Source organism: Bombus affinis, chromosome 15 (genome assembly GCF_024516045.1).
Source record: "Bombus affinis isolate iyBomAffi1 chromosome 15, iyBomAffi1.2, whole genome shotgun sequence".
Taxonomy (NCBI): domain Eukaryota; kingdom Metazoa; phylum Arthropoda; class Insecta; order Hymenoptera; family Apidae; genus Bombus; species Bombus affinis.
In genome coordinates, this window is record NC_066358.1 from 2,909,931 (window position 1) to 2,927,258 (window position 17,328).

General features: G+C 31.1%; 3 protein-coding genes and 1 long non-coding RNA gene across 7 annotated transcripts; 1 reads left to right on the forward strand and 3 right to left on the reverse strand.

The window, feature by feature from the left end:
- Positions 1-272: 272 nt before the first annotated feature.
- LOC126924945 (uncharacterized) lies at positions 273-9,049 on the reverse strand. The gene is made up of 10 exons (XM_050740000.1): positions 8,630-9,049; positions 7,263-7,427; positions 6,041-6,205; positions 5,791-5,961; positions 5,531-5,639; positions 4,335-4,491; positions 4,125-4,257; positions 2,972-3,145; positions 2,068-2,379; positions 273-1,407 (listed from the first exon to the last, which is right to left on the reverse strand). Exons 1-10 carry the CDS (start codon positions 8,712-8,714, stop codon positions 1,145-1,147), a joined length of 1,734 nt encoding a protein of 577 aa, XP_050595957.1. The 5' UTR covers positions 8,715-9,049; the 3' UTR covers positions 273-1,144.
- A 353-nt stretch (positions 9,050-9,402) lies between these two features.
- Positions 9,403-14,807, reverse strand: LOC126924932 (uncharacterized). Of its 3 annotated transcripts, none has more exons than XM_050739960.1 (14): positions 14,675-14,807; positions 13,561-14,012; positions 13,198-13,480; positions 12,885-13,129; positions 12,682-12,809; positions 12,507-12,607; positions 12,280-12,420; positions 12,067-12,212; positions 11,582-11,992; positions 11,408-11,496; positions 11,180-11,316; positions 11,061-11,102; positions 10,445-11,002; positions 9,403-10,012 (listed from the first exon to the last, which is right to left on the reverse strand). In XM_050739960.1, exons 2-14 carry the CDS (start codon positions 13,777-13,779, stop codon positions 9,789-9,791), a joined length of 2,724 nt encoding a protein of 907 aa, XP_050595917.1. In that variant the 5' UTR covers positions 13,780-14,012; positions 14,675-14,807; the 3' UTR covers positions 9,403-9,788. The 3 variants fall into 3 exon arrangements, with proteins under 3 accessions (XP_050595917.1, XP_050595915.1, XP_050595918.1); XM_050739958.1 differs by lacking the exon at positions 14,675-14,807 and adding an exon at positions 14,084-14,322; XM_050739961.1 differs by lacking the exon at positions 14,675-14,807 and having other exon boundaries at positions 13,198-13,476; positions 13,561-13,683.
- Positions 14,693-15,732, forward strand: LOC126924993 (uncharacterized). The gene is made up of 2 exons (XR_007713775.1): positions 14,693-14,800; positions 14,878-15,732. It is a non-coding gene; the product is annotated as an uncharacterized LOC126924993 (long non-coding RNA).
- On the reverse strand, positions 15,211-16,819 carry LOC126924979 (superoxide dismutase [Cu-Zn]). Of its 2 annotated transcripts, none has more exons than XM_050740063.1 (5): positions 16,659-16,819; positions 16,424-16,543; positions 16,240-16,336; positions 15,577-15,764; positions 15,211-15,491 (listed from the first exon to the last, which is right to left on the reverse strand). In XM_050740063.1, the coding sequence occupies exons 2-5, from the start codon at positions 16,484-16,486 to the stop codon at positions 15,384-15,386; spliced, it is 456 nt and encodes a 151-aa protein (XP_050596020.1). In that variant the 5' UTR covers positions 16,487-16,543; positions 16,659-16,819; the 3' UTR covers positions 15,211-15,383. The 2 variants fall into 2 exon arrangements, with proteins under 2 accessions (XP_050596020.1, XP_050596021.1); XM_050740064.1 differs by having other exon boundaries at positions 16,424-16,552; positions 16,659-16,805.
- Between the last annotated feature and the right edge of the window lie 509 nt (positions 16,820-17,328).

Genomic DNA, 17,328 nt, shown 5'->3' on the forward strand with positions numbered 1-17,328 from the left:
TTTTTTTTTAAATTATTCAGAATATTGTGATTGAAAAAGGTTTTGTTTATTAATTCTATATTCTATCGTAATTCTATCGATTTTTGTTAGGTTTTCACGGTTATGAGAAACTTTTTCTATTGCCAATTCTTCGTCCCTTGCTATAGCTACGATTAAACGCTCTGCTAAATTTAAAATGAAACAAGGAATACGTCAACGTCACTCAAGAGCCCCGTGTTTATCTGTAACGACTAACTGATAGATAGTTAATTATGAAAATTTGGACAATATACTTTGAGAGAGGAAAGTTTTATTTTGTAAAACTTTATTCACATTTTTACAAAAATATTTTTGTTTCAAACAAATGTGAAGATTGGAAAATCTGACAGACAAATTTTAAGAGTATTTCATTAATAATTGAAACGCTAAGACGATACGATTCGGAGAGTATTTAACAATAAGCGTGTAGAAATTAAATAGAATTAATATTTATTCCGCACCTTTGTTTGTTTAACAACTCTTTAGCTCTAACAAATATTATTACTATATACAGTACGTTAATCTAATTTGCAAGAAATATCGATAAACCGTGATTCCCTAATTTTCTAACCTTTGAAACTGGTACTTCAATATTTAATAAACATTGACCGTAGCCTCCTACGAAACAAAATGTTAACGAAGCATAAAGCTTCCAATTGACATAAGTAGATCGATCTAACGAAGTCATACAGCTAAATATAGCATTTACATTATAGCTTCTTTTTAGGAAAAAAGCTCCACCAGATAGGACACATCTATCCGCGATATTACAAAATAATATATTTATAACCACATACGTATAATATATTTAGGTACACGGTAAAGATTGATAGTTTCATTGTTAAAATAATAATAAAAAAAAAAAAACAGTGGAAAATGTATTTAATACTTTACAGTAATATTGATTACGTCATTCGCTTGTTAAGTTTCTTATTAAATATACAGTAACTAATCCATTTAAATACCCACGAAAAATGTAATATTTTTCTTTATCCTAAATACAGCCACGACTCATAGAAACGTCAAAATAAATTTCTATAATTCTGTCCCTTTGCGACAACCCGTTTCCTATGACTTTCATTTCCCTCATAATGAAACCAAGAAACGCTTTATATATGAAAGTTTCTTACTTTTCGTCGTTCTCGCTAGGTCTGGCTAACGTGAAATCCAAGATCTCGTCGGATGTTAAAAATCGAACGTCGCTATCCTCCGAAAGCGCTGATCCATTCGTTCCACGTTTGTACGTTTTTCTTCGTCTAAGAATGATGATCGCGACCATTAGCGAGATGAATACTCCCGTCATGATTCCAACCACCACAGCGATAATCCCTGACAAGCTGAATTTCGAACTTCGTTTCTTCTCTAACTCTTGTCTCTTTACGTCCAAATCTGGCGAAAAGAACGCTCATTTTGATTATCGTTAAACCTTCTCTCTATTTTATTGATTTCTGAAAAAATAATTTCTAATCTCGATTCAGGATACTTTTCGATTCGGCTTTGATTTACTTTGGCAAACCCTCGTTTCACTAATAAACAGATAGAACATAATATACAGACAGTCAAACTACAATTTCTTCAAACGATTAAATACCTGAATTAAATAATTATTAGACTGTGAACATGTATATATATTTATAAGAAACTTAAATATATAAGTGTAAACAAAAATATAATATAAATAAGTATAATACAAAAATATACAATAAACTATTCGTGGTAATATTCAAAATCGAATATAATTCAAAATTAATTACGTTCGCAAAGATATAGATTTGCATAGAAATCCACGATTTAATAATTATTATATAACAAAAAATGAAAGAAGAGTCACAATGACCAACCCATACACAAAACACGAACAAACCAACGTCTATTATCAAACCATTGTGGCACGATCAAACTGAAACACAATGCAAGGTTCAAACACAATTCCTCCCTCTCTGTCACGAAAATCAAAAATCCATTCAAATTGCCAGACAAAAGGAACACGTTACTCAATGAGATACTAGTGAAACTTTCATAATAAAACATGAACAGAATTCGTGTTACCAGCTATCTCCTTCTCCGAAATGTATCTCTCAGTGACGATCGTGGTGAGCCGAACAATCGGTGTCTCCGTACTTTTCGTTGGTTTCTCAATTTCGCGGCTGGTCGTGGTCGAAATTGGCATCATCGTGGTGCTCGTCGACGGCTTCAATGTGACAGGATCGATATCATCCTTTGGATTTATCGAGAAACCTGTCCTCACTGTCGCCATATCGATCACTGTGCTCTTTTCCGTAGGTGGAACCGAAACTGCCGCCCCTTCGTGATTCGGAATCGTTGATTGTTCGATAGTCGTGGTCGCTTCATCGGTGTACGCTACGAATTAAAAGGCTCACGTTAGAGTAAACACGAGAGAGCAGCTTAATTGCAATCTAAATCAATTCGTTAAAATGGAGGAATTTTTTTTAATCCGTTCGAAACTGATAACACATAGCATCGAACAGTAGAAAACTTAAAGTTCGCTAATTAGTTACATAATCGTGCATAATGATTTATGCTGTTCAATATCGTACTGCGTAGTAAGCAAAATTTTGATACAATTAATAATTAAATTCGATCGATCGATCATAATTATTATATAACTGAAATAATCCTTATTTCGCCTGAAATTCAAATGATCCTTTTAGATACCTTAACAGAGAATCCTATTTTGAAATAAACATCAAACATCTTTACTATTTAACATTCTGTTATAGGGTAAAGTAAATTTTGATTTATAATTAGTTAGTAATTAAGTAACGTTGATATTAATCTTGATTATTCGTCCATATATTGATTAAATAATTTAACACGCGATATTGTGATCGTCGTGATTAAAATAATCCTTATTTTGTTCTAAGTAGAAAAGAATAAGGAAACTGGAAGAAAAATTAAACTTTTGAAAATCATAGTAGTTTAGCATACTAACCCAGAATACAATATTCCGCGTAATCCGGACAGCAGAGTGACTGTTCTTCGCAATCGAGGGTGCAGAGGCAGATTTCCGTTGGCGTGGGTGGTATCGAAGTTGTAAAATTGTATGTCACACTATTTTTACATCTTCCGCGACAAGTTTGCTGCGCGTTCACCAGTTCGATTTGATCTAGAAACGGTTCGTTTCAAATTAGATACAAATCTTATATCGGGTGAAGAAATAAAACGAAAAGGAAGAAAATCGTGTGGATTATTTTAAAACGTTCTTTTCAAACTTTCAACTCGCTAATCATCGATATACAGAATAATTATACTCTATAAAAAGAACTTTCGTTAAATCGGTTATCAGATATGGAGGTCAGAGGGAAAAAATTAACGTTATATTTTTCGTGTTCTATGTCGTAGAAGAACAATTTTTAAACTCAAAATGCTCTCGATCCCCTTCGTATTTACGAAACTATCTTTTGACATTCGAATTAGATATATCTATTTTTATCATTCTCTCAAAGATACGTATATGTATATTAACGATAAATTAACAATAGATTAGATAAATTAGTAAATTAAATTGCAATATTAAGTTATGACATTGATTAAAAATAAAAATGTATTATAAAAATTATCGCTAACGTAGAAAGAAATAATGACAAGGCAAAAAGCTTTCTTTCCCATTTCATAAGAAATACTTGGTATACTACTCTTCAATTTTCCATATTTATGCAAAGAATCGATATTTATCGACAGATGTTTTAAAATATCTCATTTCGTATTTATTTCATATCACACAAGTTTCTCGCTCTTTGTTGTAAATATTCGTTTTATTCTATAGCTCGCCATCTGTACATGTGTCAACTCCCACAAACGTTAAATGTATTTACATTTACCTAAGTATAATAGTTAAAGCTAGTCTACACCGTGAAACAATCTATATACATCGCCTGTATTCGCAATAAGCCAAGCGTTGATACGTGATTTCATTACGTTCTACTACTTCCGCAACTTGCCGCATTTCTCGTCCCCGTTTTCGTCTACTATTGTATCAGCGTTTTAATTAGAAGATAACTCAAAACGGACGGGCAACGAATTAACATCACCACGGGACACTTTCTCGCCGTGGAAAGAAAAAAGTCCATTTCTACGAATATTACCATCATTGCTCTCAGTGACCCCCTCGTTCTCGCTTTTACTGTCGTTTCGACACTTGTCACCCTGCAAAATGGCCACATCATCTACGGCGATGTCGCTCACGTAGCTACTCCCTCGTACACCCTCGATTATAATCTGAGAAGGAGAAAATGGGAGACCGTGAAGAAAATGAAATCGACAATTGTTTCATATCGCGTATTTCGTTGCTTCACCTGGAAACCCTTTTTGGCCTTAGGGAAATTGAAAATGCCGTGCAGCCATTGGTTTCCTTGGTTTCCTTCTTTGCTGAACATTAATCGCGGTAGAAGATCGTTTTCTTGTTTGAAGTATATGTTTAGAGCTCCCACTGTGGCGCCAAACATATGGTACCTGCAATTTTGTTGTTTTTACGTAGAATAAAAAATGCTTACTCTCTGCAAATATTGGTGAAAGAGAAAAAGTGACGTTAGTCCTAGTACTCCACTATTAGCAATTAAACAATTTCTTAAACGTAAAGTAGATGCAAAAGAACTTTTGCTTTCGATCGTATACTGAAATTCTCCTTAAGACGTTTGATAGTCTTTCTATTTATTAAAGTAAATAATATATTTCTGAAATACGCTTCGAATCTATAATAAGTGAAATATAATAAAATAAATGAAATGTGTCAAATAAATGAGACACGTGACAAAAATATGATAACCTTGGTCGATTTTTTCTTTAATTGTTAACCAATTATTAATCAAAATGGAATATTGTAATTATTATAATCTGTTTTAAGCGTGTCCAACGATATAGACCTTGAAGAATATTCTGTACGATGGAATGGAAAACGATATACCTAGAAACATAGCTTCAATTTTTGATCTTATGCTTCAGGATTCAATAATTGAATTAGAAATGAAAATTGGATTATAACATTACTGAAACGAAAAATAAGCAAAATCTTCACTGTTTGATAAGAAACGGCGGAAAAGAAAGATTCAACGAAAAGTTTTCCATTATTTTCATAATATTGTAAATTACGGTCGCAAGCAATTTATATTTTAACCGCAATTATTCATCGCGATAGGATATTAAATTTAACACTTCTGAAGATTGATGCGGGACGTAGGATTAAAAGCTTCGACGTAATGATTCAATCAAATTTTCAATAATCAACTTTCAAATTAATAATTGAATTTCAAATTTTGTTACGCGCGCAGCAACTTAAATCCTGTTTTAAGACCTGTCGGATTAATAATTTTTTAATAATTCCAAGTGACTAGCTAATTAACAATCAAACTAAGGGCTATTAAATTTAACAAGAGATACCTGTCGTATCTTCAATTAGAAAATGTCAAATTCAGGAGCTGCAAAATTTTTCTTTTACATCAATAGACATTTTTATTAAAAAGAAGAAAACTTTGATTGTACGAGTGTTAGTTACCAGAATGAGAAACAGCCAGAATCCGTGTACGATGCATTGTAAATGGGAGAAATGATCCTTGCGGTATCGTTTATCAGTCGACCAGTGGCTTCGATGTACAAGTAATAACCTGGCAAGAGAAGCAGTTAAAATTTTTATAACAATGAACAAAAGTATTTGTATCAGCTAAATCGTACAATTCTGAATTTACAAAAATCGCGAGTCTTTGTTAAAACAGTTGTGGATGTCAATTTTGCTTATGTAAAAATGAAATAAATTACCATCATTCCCTGCTCCTAATGTGTGGTCGTGAGATGGTCCAGTTCCTATGTGATGACTTGTAGTTTCGAAATTATGTCGCTGCCAATCGAAATCGTGCTGGGGATCTTGTTCCCACCAACAAAGATCCGGTTTCTCGAAATCGCACTGCGTCGGAGGAGAAGCGGTAGTGTCTAATTAAAAATTAAATGCCTTTTAACGTGTATACTTCGTTTTCTTTAGTTCAGTAGCGAAAGAAAAAATTATCAATACCTCGACAATAAGGCACTGTGCCATTCCACTGTTTTCCATTGCAATAAATCTCGGGCGAACCAATTAATGCGTGTCCAGGCTCGCAAAAGTATAATAATATCGCGCCATTGTATTTAGGTGCCATCAACGCGTGTTCTGGTACTGGTGGTACAGGACACTCTGCATCTGTTAAAACAGGAATAACAAGCATGAGAAGAACTTCAGAATGTTAATTAACTACTGCCAATTACTATTGAGCGCAACAAAAAATTGTAATGTACAATAAGGAAAAAAATATTTTGATTTATTTTATCGAACTTTTTTAACTAAAGAATATATTTGAAAATTATATATAAAATGATTGATTATTCATTCTTTAGGTTTCTATGATGCAATCAACATTTCGGTAAGAAAACAGTTGATCGAGATTAAAGAATCGTGAAATTAAAGACAAATGTTTCTCGATATGATTAAGCAAAATGATATTTAATTATAATATTTATTGAAAGAATGTATAAAACGAGAATGATTAGATATTAACAGACTACTAATTGCTTTAATTGGAGTTAAAAGAGTACTAATTGGATATTATATAAAATTAAATTCCCAGAATTCTGGTATTACTTTCCTTCCATTTTTATTTTACTTCCTCATTTCACTCTACTTTTAATCTGCCCTCTGGTCGTATTACGGAGAAGATTTTGAAATTTCAGTTTCATCCTAATCGCGTTAATCTTTCAATTACCTTCCCCGGAATAGAAAATAGAGACATGACAAGATATAGCTCTATTGAAATACGTTATTAAGAAGAGGTAAGGTAAAACAATTTCTAAAATGGAGAAGATCCCATAAAAAAGAAAAGCAAAGACGACCGACAGATCAAGAGAAAACACTTTCTTCATTTCAATTTTCTTCATTTTCAAAATGGTAAGTAGTGTATTTTAACTAAGAAGGATAACATCGACTTATAGATAGCTCTTCACAAAACTTGTCGATTATTTTAACGATTCTTCTTCTAGAAAATTCAACACGGAACGTCTTTCAATTTACTTCAAAATAATTTTCTTTCAGATAATTTTAATGGACGCGGCTCGGATTCATCGAAGATATACACAGCTGGAGGAGCGTGAAATTTAATCACGTTAAAAGCACAACGTTATCCTCGGCACAAAGTTAACAAAGTGCATTTTAACTGAAATCCATTTTATAGTTTTATCAAGTGCGATTAGAAAGCCGTGCTTACTGACGCATACGGGCGTAGGTGTATCCCATTGGCCTCGAAAACAAGTTGCATACTTGTTACCTACGAGAGTGAAACCCTCGTAACAACTGAATCTGATGATTCTTCCCCTGGCCCTCTGTCGGACTCTGCCATTCGGCAACCTTACCGGGGGACATCTGGTTGTACCTTGAAATCAGAAATTGAATTATATAGATCGTTCGTATAAAATACGTTCCACGAAGGATGTGCCATCAAATTTTATAACAAAGACCTCGACAGCACACGACGTCTTTTGCGTCCATTTTAACTAGATTTACTCCTTTTTTCTTTCTTTTTCTTTTTCTTTTACAAACCTTACGATTGATGAAATTATAGAACAAACCAATCTTCCAAACGTACTATGATATAATCTCTTGAGTTATGGTAGAAAGGAGGAAAACGGAAATCGACACTTAGAAAAAGAAGATATTACGAACGAAGTATTTCTGATTTATTCTTCACAGCCACTTCGATATACAAATTATTGAATATTCAACGTTGGCCTTTGTCGGTAATAATACTCCACGATAAATGGCGCGCGCGTAATTTTCAATATTATACAAAGGGGGATTGAAATCGATAGGCCGGGTGAAATTGTATTTGAATTCCTGTTCAACGAGGAAACCTATCGTCTCGTTTCTTCGTCTCGCGAAGACTGCCGTTAGATAACGATAGCAAGTATGTACTTTTAGTTAACAGTAATCTTTAGAAGTAAGTCACGGAAAGATTTGAAATTGTATAATCAACGAAACGTAAGAATAAACGGAATAAAATGTAATCTGTATACGGTCAAAGCTTAGTCGAGTGTTCTTTGGTTTTATAAATGACTATAATACGATATAGGTTGGATAAAAGTCTCTGTTAAAAATGATGAGAAATGGAAACGAGGAAAGAACATCGTTATTTTCCAATCGAATATTGCAACCGTCGCATCGGTTAATCTGCTTACAAAGTAGAATCTCGTTACTTCTTCATTCGTGCAAACAAAATGAAGAAAATGACACGGACTGTGAAATTGTATAACAAGATTTGATCTCTCCCACGTTCTGCAAAAACATTATAATTATTGGAATATCTCCGAGCAATAATAAAATACAAATAAAAATCTGTTTTTATCTTTCCTTCTTTTTTATTAGATTGTACTGATATCTATGTGAAATATTCGTTCCGATTTTTTGCCTAATTTGCCTTCAGTATGCTCTATATAAAATTACATTCCAATTTATGACTTTTTAATTTTGTGTGTTCTTCGGTAGAAGCAGTGTACCGCTCCTTTTCTTTTAACAGTACTATTTTATTATAAACAATCGATCCCATAAAAGTCTTCGTAAGAGAAAATCGTTACTTACCAGTTGGACGCGTCGGAAAATAGCAAACAGTGTACTGCGCCAAGAAGACTAACAGAAGAAGCGGCGCCGTGCAGGATATCTTCATTATGAGAGCGCTGGCTTTTCAAAAAGGCTATTCACCGTACTCATAACTCGTGAACTATATCCAAGAAAACGCGTCCTTTCTTAGCACAGCTACGTTTTTTTATTTACCTAAATTATCATGCACACATCAACAGGAACACCACCAAAAGAGAAAAAGGAGGAAGTTGAATGGCGAAGAGTGAACCGCGCGAAGAACGATCGAAGTATAAAAGCAAAGAATGTTAAGACGACACGCACTGGACGAGGAATAAAAAGTAAAATCGGTTGCTGATCGTTCTGCATCTATGAATGGAAGAGGGATGTCGCGTTTCGGGGGTTATTCCGCTCCGAATGGAAGGCGGGAACGTTACTTCCGTCGACACGCTGTTGCGATAATGTTCTATCTGCTTCCGGCCAGCGTTATCGACATCGAGCATTGCCAGGCCTTGAAGAGAATTCCTACAAATTGCATTTTGCGCCACAGATAAATGAATTCCGAGGGAAGAGAAACACTGACCGCCTCTGATTAGATCACGTCCTGGCGCCAGGATTCTTTTTGTTTTTCTTGAATCGACGCAACAGACGTATCTTCAACCCCATCAGAAGGGTGTTTTTCGTAGATTTTTATGACGTCAACGCTTGCGAACCGAAGATTATGGATTGAAGAAATTGGTTGAAATGTTAAGTATAGGAATTTATCTAGATTTAAATAGTATATAAGATACTTTATTTGCATTGTAAAGTGCGTTTCAGTATTATTTTCAGGGTACCTTATAGTAAAATAATACTATATACAAGAGGTTACAATAAATCAATAGTTAGAATATAAAAATTATATAACGATATCTGATACATGTTAACATGTAAAGTATTCCTGATTGAAAAATTGTTCGTGATAAAGTATTATGTGATACTGCGTCTTTTATTACAATAACAATACTTAGAACAAATTTTCATATAATTTACAAAATAATATGTACATGAAATAATAATGAATCGATGGTTGCAATATTCAAATATTTCCAATCTTCGATATGAATATACATCCAACTGATTTTATTGTTGCAACAGACAATTAAGATTATATTAGGATTTTTCATGAATGAAACCTGATATTAAACAACGATTTAAACGTGATCAACGCTTTGTTATAATTTTCATTCTGCTTGGGCCTCGCAGACAATGGTTGAACAAACGTTTTTTCGAAATTTGATAATATGTCTAACTCCTTTCTAGAGCTGCCTCTTTCTAATCGTTCCATTTCGGATGGTTGTGTTTTATCAGAAATGAATGTTTGTTTTATTCGATTCATAGCTTCTTCTGCAAAAAGAAAAGATTACGTTAAGATTTAATAAATTAATATTTCTATAAATTAATAATCTTTCAGATATAAAATAAAAAGATGTAATAAAAGTCCTGCAAAAGAATGAAATCCTATATAAGAATTAATAAACCTGAAATCTACTGATGACAAAAGATGAGTAACCGGCCAAACGGAAATATAAAAATTCTCTTGGTCTGACAGAACAGAGACAAAATTAAAGTGCCCGTATCGTATAATGAGAATAAAACGAATATAACAAGGGTATCAATGAATGAAGATGAGGTTCTAAAGTCTATTCAACGCTGTTGATAGCTGCAACCGCAGCAATTACATTTTGTTTATGTCTATTGTCTCATCTCGTTTCATTGGACAGACTACAGAATTAGCATGATCGTACTTTTTCTAAAATAAAATGTATTTATACTTACGTTCGTTTTCATGGAGAACAAAATTCTTAAAGGCACTTAAATTCCTCATGAATAAATGGAATGAATCTTCAATATCTGACACTCGAATTACAAAATCCGGATCACATATCGCTACATGAGACAAGAATCTCCTTCCATCTCTCAATACCTTTGATTGTTTCTCCTTCATGTTCGACCAAGCTTTCTCGTCTGAGAACTTATCCCGATATATTTCATGTATACACAATTTGCTTGGTATTGTATTAAACAACGAATGTTTGGCACAAATAGCTTCTAAATTGCAAGAATCTTCCTTTGGCACCGGAAAATTGTCCGACTTAAAATTCCCGATAGCAGCTAGATTTGCTTCAGAACATTTGCACAGCGTTTTAATAGTAAATCTTAGTAATTTCATGCAACAATTACAAGAATTTAGATTCTCAGATCTCAGAGGAATAATATCTGTCTGCAATATATACTGTACAAATCGTAACAATACATCAGCAATGTCTATTGCGGCTAATAGATCGAAGTCATAGTTCTCCAGCTGTACTAGGAAAATTTGCAGCGGACAAGCATCTGAAACGAAAATATAGGTAAATTATGATTTATTAAGAAAAAGGAAATATTACCTTACCTGGAGTAAAGTGTAAAGAACCCTTCCAGTTGTTGATTGATTCTACAAAAATGATAACTTATTTTTCATATAAAAATTATAAATGTATGAAAATATTATTAGTACAATAAATTTCGTACGTGAATTAATACAAAGCTTCCGTAAATACGTCGTGGATTTTACAAAAATCATCATTAATTTACTGACTAGTGTGTAACAGTATGGCAAAGGTCTACAAAATACTATTTCCTTAAATATCTGATAAATATATTCCATCCTGAAACATGAAATTTTAAATTAGAAAAGTACATTCTAAAATATAAAATTTTAAGAATAAAATGATAAGAAGGAAGATGTTACTTTCATACCCTTCAGAACAGTATTCAATTTTTTCATGGACATTGTAAATAATCATCATAATTGCACATAGAAGGCCACTAAATTGATGCGACCTTCTCTAAAAATAATAAAAGTTTTATATCAACAAAAACATTAATTTTCTTTAATTGCTAAAATATATTCCATTACATAAGGTATATTACCGTGGACCCAACTAAGACAACGAACTGTAATATCATCTTAAGCATCTCAAACTCATGACTCTGTTGTTCAAACCAAGTATTATAGCGAACCATTTGACACGAGTAACGCTTATAAGATTCATCTCTCTCTATGAGTAAACGTGTTTTTCCTGCAATATACTTGCTGAGGTACGTTGATTCCACGGTTACATATGACAACATGCCAAACACTCTTCTAGCTTCGACACCACGTTCGCATTCGTGCCATGCATTTGCAGAGCACACGCATTTCCCGTTGAGGTCAGAAGTCGAATATAAGACAGAGAAATAAATATCGTTCATATCTCGAATGTCATCATTTTTCATAGCTTGAGAGATTGTTTGTAGAACAACTATTATACTTAAGATCAGTTCCCTCGCAGTAAAAATTAACTAAAATGTAATGATAAACAAATTTTTATATTGTTTAATAAGACAGCTTAAGATGTGTATTGAAAATAATTTACTTTATTTATTATCGGTATAGCTTCCTCCGCTTCAAGTTCTGAGCTTGTTTTTCGCTGAAGAGCAGCTATTTCAGGCAAGATAAATTCCACTGATAATTTCTTATCGTCTATCATGGTCGTTACAGGTTTTACTAATTCCGGATTTTCTATAAAGGATACGAAAATGCAATTAAGATTTATCTACAGTATACTGCATTAAATAAAAAATTTTACCAAATATTCTGAATGTATCTTCTTCTTGCAAAATGGGCAAATTCCGTCTTCCAATTTTTTCTATAATTTGAATATCAACCACAGACTTCTCTGGTTGTGATGGATCATATATTAATTTCGGAATTTCTGTAAGAGGAAAATCTGCAATATGTTCTTATTAAATTTATTATTGTAAACTATAAAAATTGCACAAAGTAGTGTTTTTCTTTAAATTATAATCTGCTTACATGGATTCCATATTTTAGAGATATAACTGCTTTTATTAAGTATATTAGTTTGTACAGAAGTTTCTTTGACCTTTACTGGCTTCGTAGTTACAATTGACGGTCTAAAAATAATTATATAGATATTTCATATAGATAATTATATAGATATCTTGAAAGGGACACATTAAATATTTACCGATTCTTTGGTGAATCAAGTTTACTTCTTTTCATAGAAATATTGAGATTTATATGTGGTTCTGTTAATCTAACATTTCCATTCTCTAACAACTTACAACGTTCCATTAAGTTCCCTACTTCAAACATCTAAAACAAAAGAAGAGAATCAAAATTTATTGCATAATATAGAATTAAAAAGAAACTCATTTATAAACTACCAACTTGCAATTCAAGCTGCGTTTTCAAATGTTCCTTCTCTTTATAAATAGCATTAATTTCCATCCTATGATGATTTTCCTGTTCTTCGATAAGACGTGCTTTTTCTAATCGATCATTCTCTGCTTTTAATTGAATTTGTTGCAACTGATTCCGTAAAAATACCGCTTCTCCTTCTTTAGTTATAAAATCATCTAGCAATTTCTTATTTTCAGCTTTTAACTTCTCTAATTCCTTTGCATATTCTGATTCTAAAATTATAATACAGTAATTTGTAAAATATAGTAATTTGCCAAGAAGTAACATTCTACAATACTACCTGCGACAAGATTTTCATCCAGCTTAAATGTGGAATTATATACTTTTTTATTTATTAATTTATTCTCAAATTCTTTGTAGTCAACAGAAATTATAGTACTTATATCTTTTGAGTTTTCTATTCCTTTCCTTTCATTATTATACTGTGATGGATATATAGATTTTGTTAATTTATGAATACTACCATTTAAATTAGGAACACCTTTACTAGTAGATGGCATGCTATTATATTTTTGTGCAAATTTTTTTTGGTCTGTATTTGGGTGACTCATGAAAATGTCTTCCTAAAAATCAAATGAACATTATAAATAATTACTATAGACTGACTTAAATAGATATGCAAAATATACAATATGAACAAAACCTGTAAACAAGCCTGTGTAGCTACAAAATCCATTTCTTCAATATCTTCTTCTGCAAAATCATCTCCCCAAATATCATCTGATTTTCCAGATCTTTTATTTCTTAAATCCTTGTTATTTGTAGAAACATCTACCAAACTGTCCTTTTTTATGTCATATCTTGGCCGTTTGGCAGGTACAGAGAATTCATTCTCTCTGTTACTTTCTATTCGCTTAAACATCTTAATTTGTTTAAGCTATAATATTCAGAAAGGATTTTCCTGTCAATTCTTGATATTCAATGAAAATTATTTACATGATTTGTATGGGCAGTTTTATTTATTTGTAAATAATAAAATTGTTATTTGGTGCAACAATTTTTATGAGAATTACATTTTGCTCAACTTGCAATGATTCAACAAATAATTTTTATGAGATATTATTTCTTTCTTTTGAGTATTAATCCATCCTAACCCTGTAATTATTTTAAAATCAGAATAACATGAAAATCCGATAAAATTGTAACAACTTCGTTTTTCATATTACATATCAGTTTATTACAAGAATTTGTTATATATATATATATAATAATTAGAATGATCGAAATCTATTTCAAACAAAGTGCATGACAGAACTTTGCTTTCAAAACGTGCTGAGACTCTAAAATAGTGATATAAGTGGCACGTCACTCTAATAACTGAAGAAGCATATTACCAACATAAGTATAATTTAAGTTTAATAGAGAACCAGTTCCTTTCTAGAGTTCTATAATTTAAAGTGTTGTTCGTAAAATATTTAATGCTACTTTTAAAGAACTAATACATAATAAGTATTTGAAAGTATATATTAACGAAATTTTATGTTATATAGTAAAACCGTTAAAATTATCAGATTTATACATGCAATAATATCTAGGAAAAATAATGAAAATGTTTAATATAGTTCTATATTATACACTAATATTATCAATATGTATAGAACTTTGATTTGCGAAATTAAAAAATATAATATAAAAACATTTTTATTCTGAAAATGTTTTATTTTGATTATTAATCATCCTCTAATCAATTTTATTCCGTATCGAATAAACAATATTGAAAGTAACATACGACTGATAAAATTGATATATGTACTTACATATAGTTATTAAAATAGAAATAGTGAGGTCGCAAGTTAAAATATTTTATGTACATATGTACATATGTATCTATAGAAGTATCTTGATTTAGTGTTTTTGTGCAATTTATGTTCATTATGTGAAAAGTAATAAATTATATATTTCTAGAACTTGCTTTCTATATTAAATACTATACATTTTTTTTGCCCTTTTTTTCTTGCAGATGTATACGTACTTCTCGATTATGTAACATCTATATAATTCGTATCTACATGCTATTTTTCAAAAAGATTGTGTCTGACACTGTAATGATAGCTTACTAAAACTACAATTTACATAGCAATAGTATTACTACAGAGAATGCTGTAATTCATGTATTCTTGAGTATGTAGATCTGTTTAATTTTAAATACAACATACTACACAGTATTTCTACAAGTATAACTACATTCATACAAGCATATTTTAGTTCATAAACCAAGTACAATTTTTTTACATAAAGAAAAGTTAGATTTCTATGACATATGTATATACATATCAGATTTACAAATATATCATAGTGTTATTATAGTATTACTTTATTGAACCTGTACCATGGTTTACATAAGTAAAAGATTTATTATACGAAATTAGGAATGCTATTTGAACTCATATTCAAACTACACTAGGTGTAACATTGTGTAATTTCTAATAATTTGTATTGTTTTTAATATTATAACAGAATATATATTTAGGCTGCAATTCCAACAACACCACAAGCAAGACGAGCTCCAGCATTTCCTGTTGTTTTTGATAATTCAACTCCACCTTTACCAAGGTCATCTGGATCTGCATGAACCTGTTATCAAAAAGAACAAGTTGTGTGTGTTTATACGATTTGATTAATTATAAAAATTCATAAAAAGATATTACGCAATACTTACCACCAATGTTCTGCCAATAATGTTGTGTGGTCCTTGGAGTTGGATGACTTTGTCAGTTATATTGACATTAGCAACACCATTTGCATTTGCTTCAACATTTCCTAAATCTCCAACATGACGTACTTCTGCATCAGGACCACCATGATCCTTTTTTAACGGATTGAAATGTGGCCCAGCACTTGTACAACCTATTAAATATATATAAGTAATAATATACTAAATTCCTAGAACTTCTCTATACTTTGAACTTAAATATACATAAAATTTTGTATAATAACATTCAAATAAGAATTATTCATATCAAATAAATAAATTTAAGTTTTGATAAAATTAAAAATTTTAAATAATATAAGATGTTAACATTTACCTGAATGTTATTTACATATATTAACAATATTATATTAACTATATATATGAAAAAAATAGAAATAACAGAATAAATAAAAAAAACAATAATTATTTAAAAATTCGCTTATTACAATCAAATAATTTACAAATTATTACTTATTGACCTCTAAAATTATCTGTGTCATCACTGCAAATTCAAGTTATTCCACTGCTTCAATTCTTTCATGAATCAGATTATACTTGATTACCATTCAAAAGCTTTCAATAATAACTATAAAAAATAAAATAATAAAACTTTAATAGCAGTGCACTTACCGTTAGTGTTATCACCGAATTCGTGAATGTGAAAACCATGCAATCCTTGTTTTAAACCGGTTACTTGACCTGTAACCTTAACTGGACTAGAACTGTCCTATACAACAATTACATCATCAAAATAATAACGATAATGCAATGTGACAGAGTATTATATCGAATAGATTAAAGAAATATCATTTACCGATTGTTCGAAGTAGAGAGTGCCTTTGACTTCACCCTGAAGAACACACACGGCCTTAACCATTTTTGCAAGCTTTCAATTACTTCCTTGAGCGACAATCGTTTGCAAAATGTAGCTCGCCTGTAACAACTATCGTTTAGTTAAGAAATGTAATTATCGTTTTGCTGAATCACGAACGCAAATGCGCTGACGTATTGTATATTGAGCACTTCAGCCGATAAAATGATGACCTTACCGTTCAGTTAAGGTAATGGCGTATCACGCGAAGTTGCAATCAATGATCATCGACTGCACATAAATACTAAATACAGAATGAGCAGAGAGATTGTATGAAGTTACGCAGAAAGAGAATATAAAATAATAACAGAGTTTAGACTTTATGCTCGAGGTGGCGTTACATATCAATAAATTTTTCATAAATATGCCGGTGATTGCGAAAGTGATTTAATTTGTATATTCTTTGTTTTGAGATACCTACGTCTTTGTGTTTAAGTATAGTAAAAAATATTTTTTTGTTATGAAATAATACATTTTACAAAGTGAAATTGCTTTCGTAATAAATTTTTGTTATGATTGTAAAATTTTTGAATAACTTGTAAGAGAATGTGCTATTTGGAATCTTATATAACTTACACTATTTTCAAAAACAATGATGTATTTCAGTTTTAATTTTATATATAAAAGCGAGTTGAAAATTAACACATTTATTATATTTTCTATAGTAAAAATTAAATTCAATTAATATATCCTATTAATTATTCCATTTACAATAAAACACAAAGATACAAAGATACAATATATTACAATATATTATTACAATATATTACAATATAATATGAATAATCAATTTTAATAAAGAAATAAAATAACATTTATATTTTGTTATATGACAACACATTCAATTT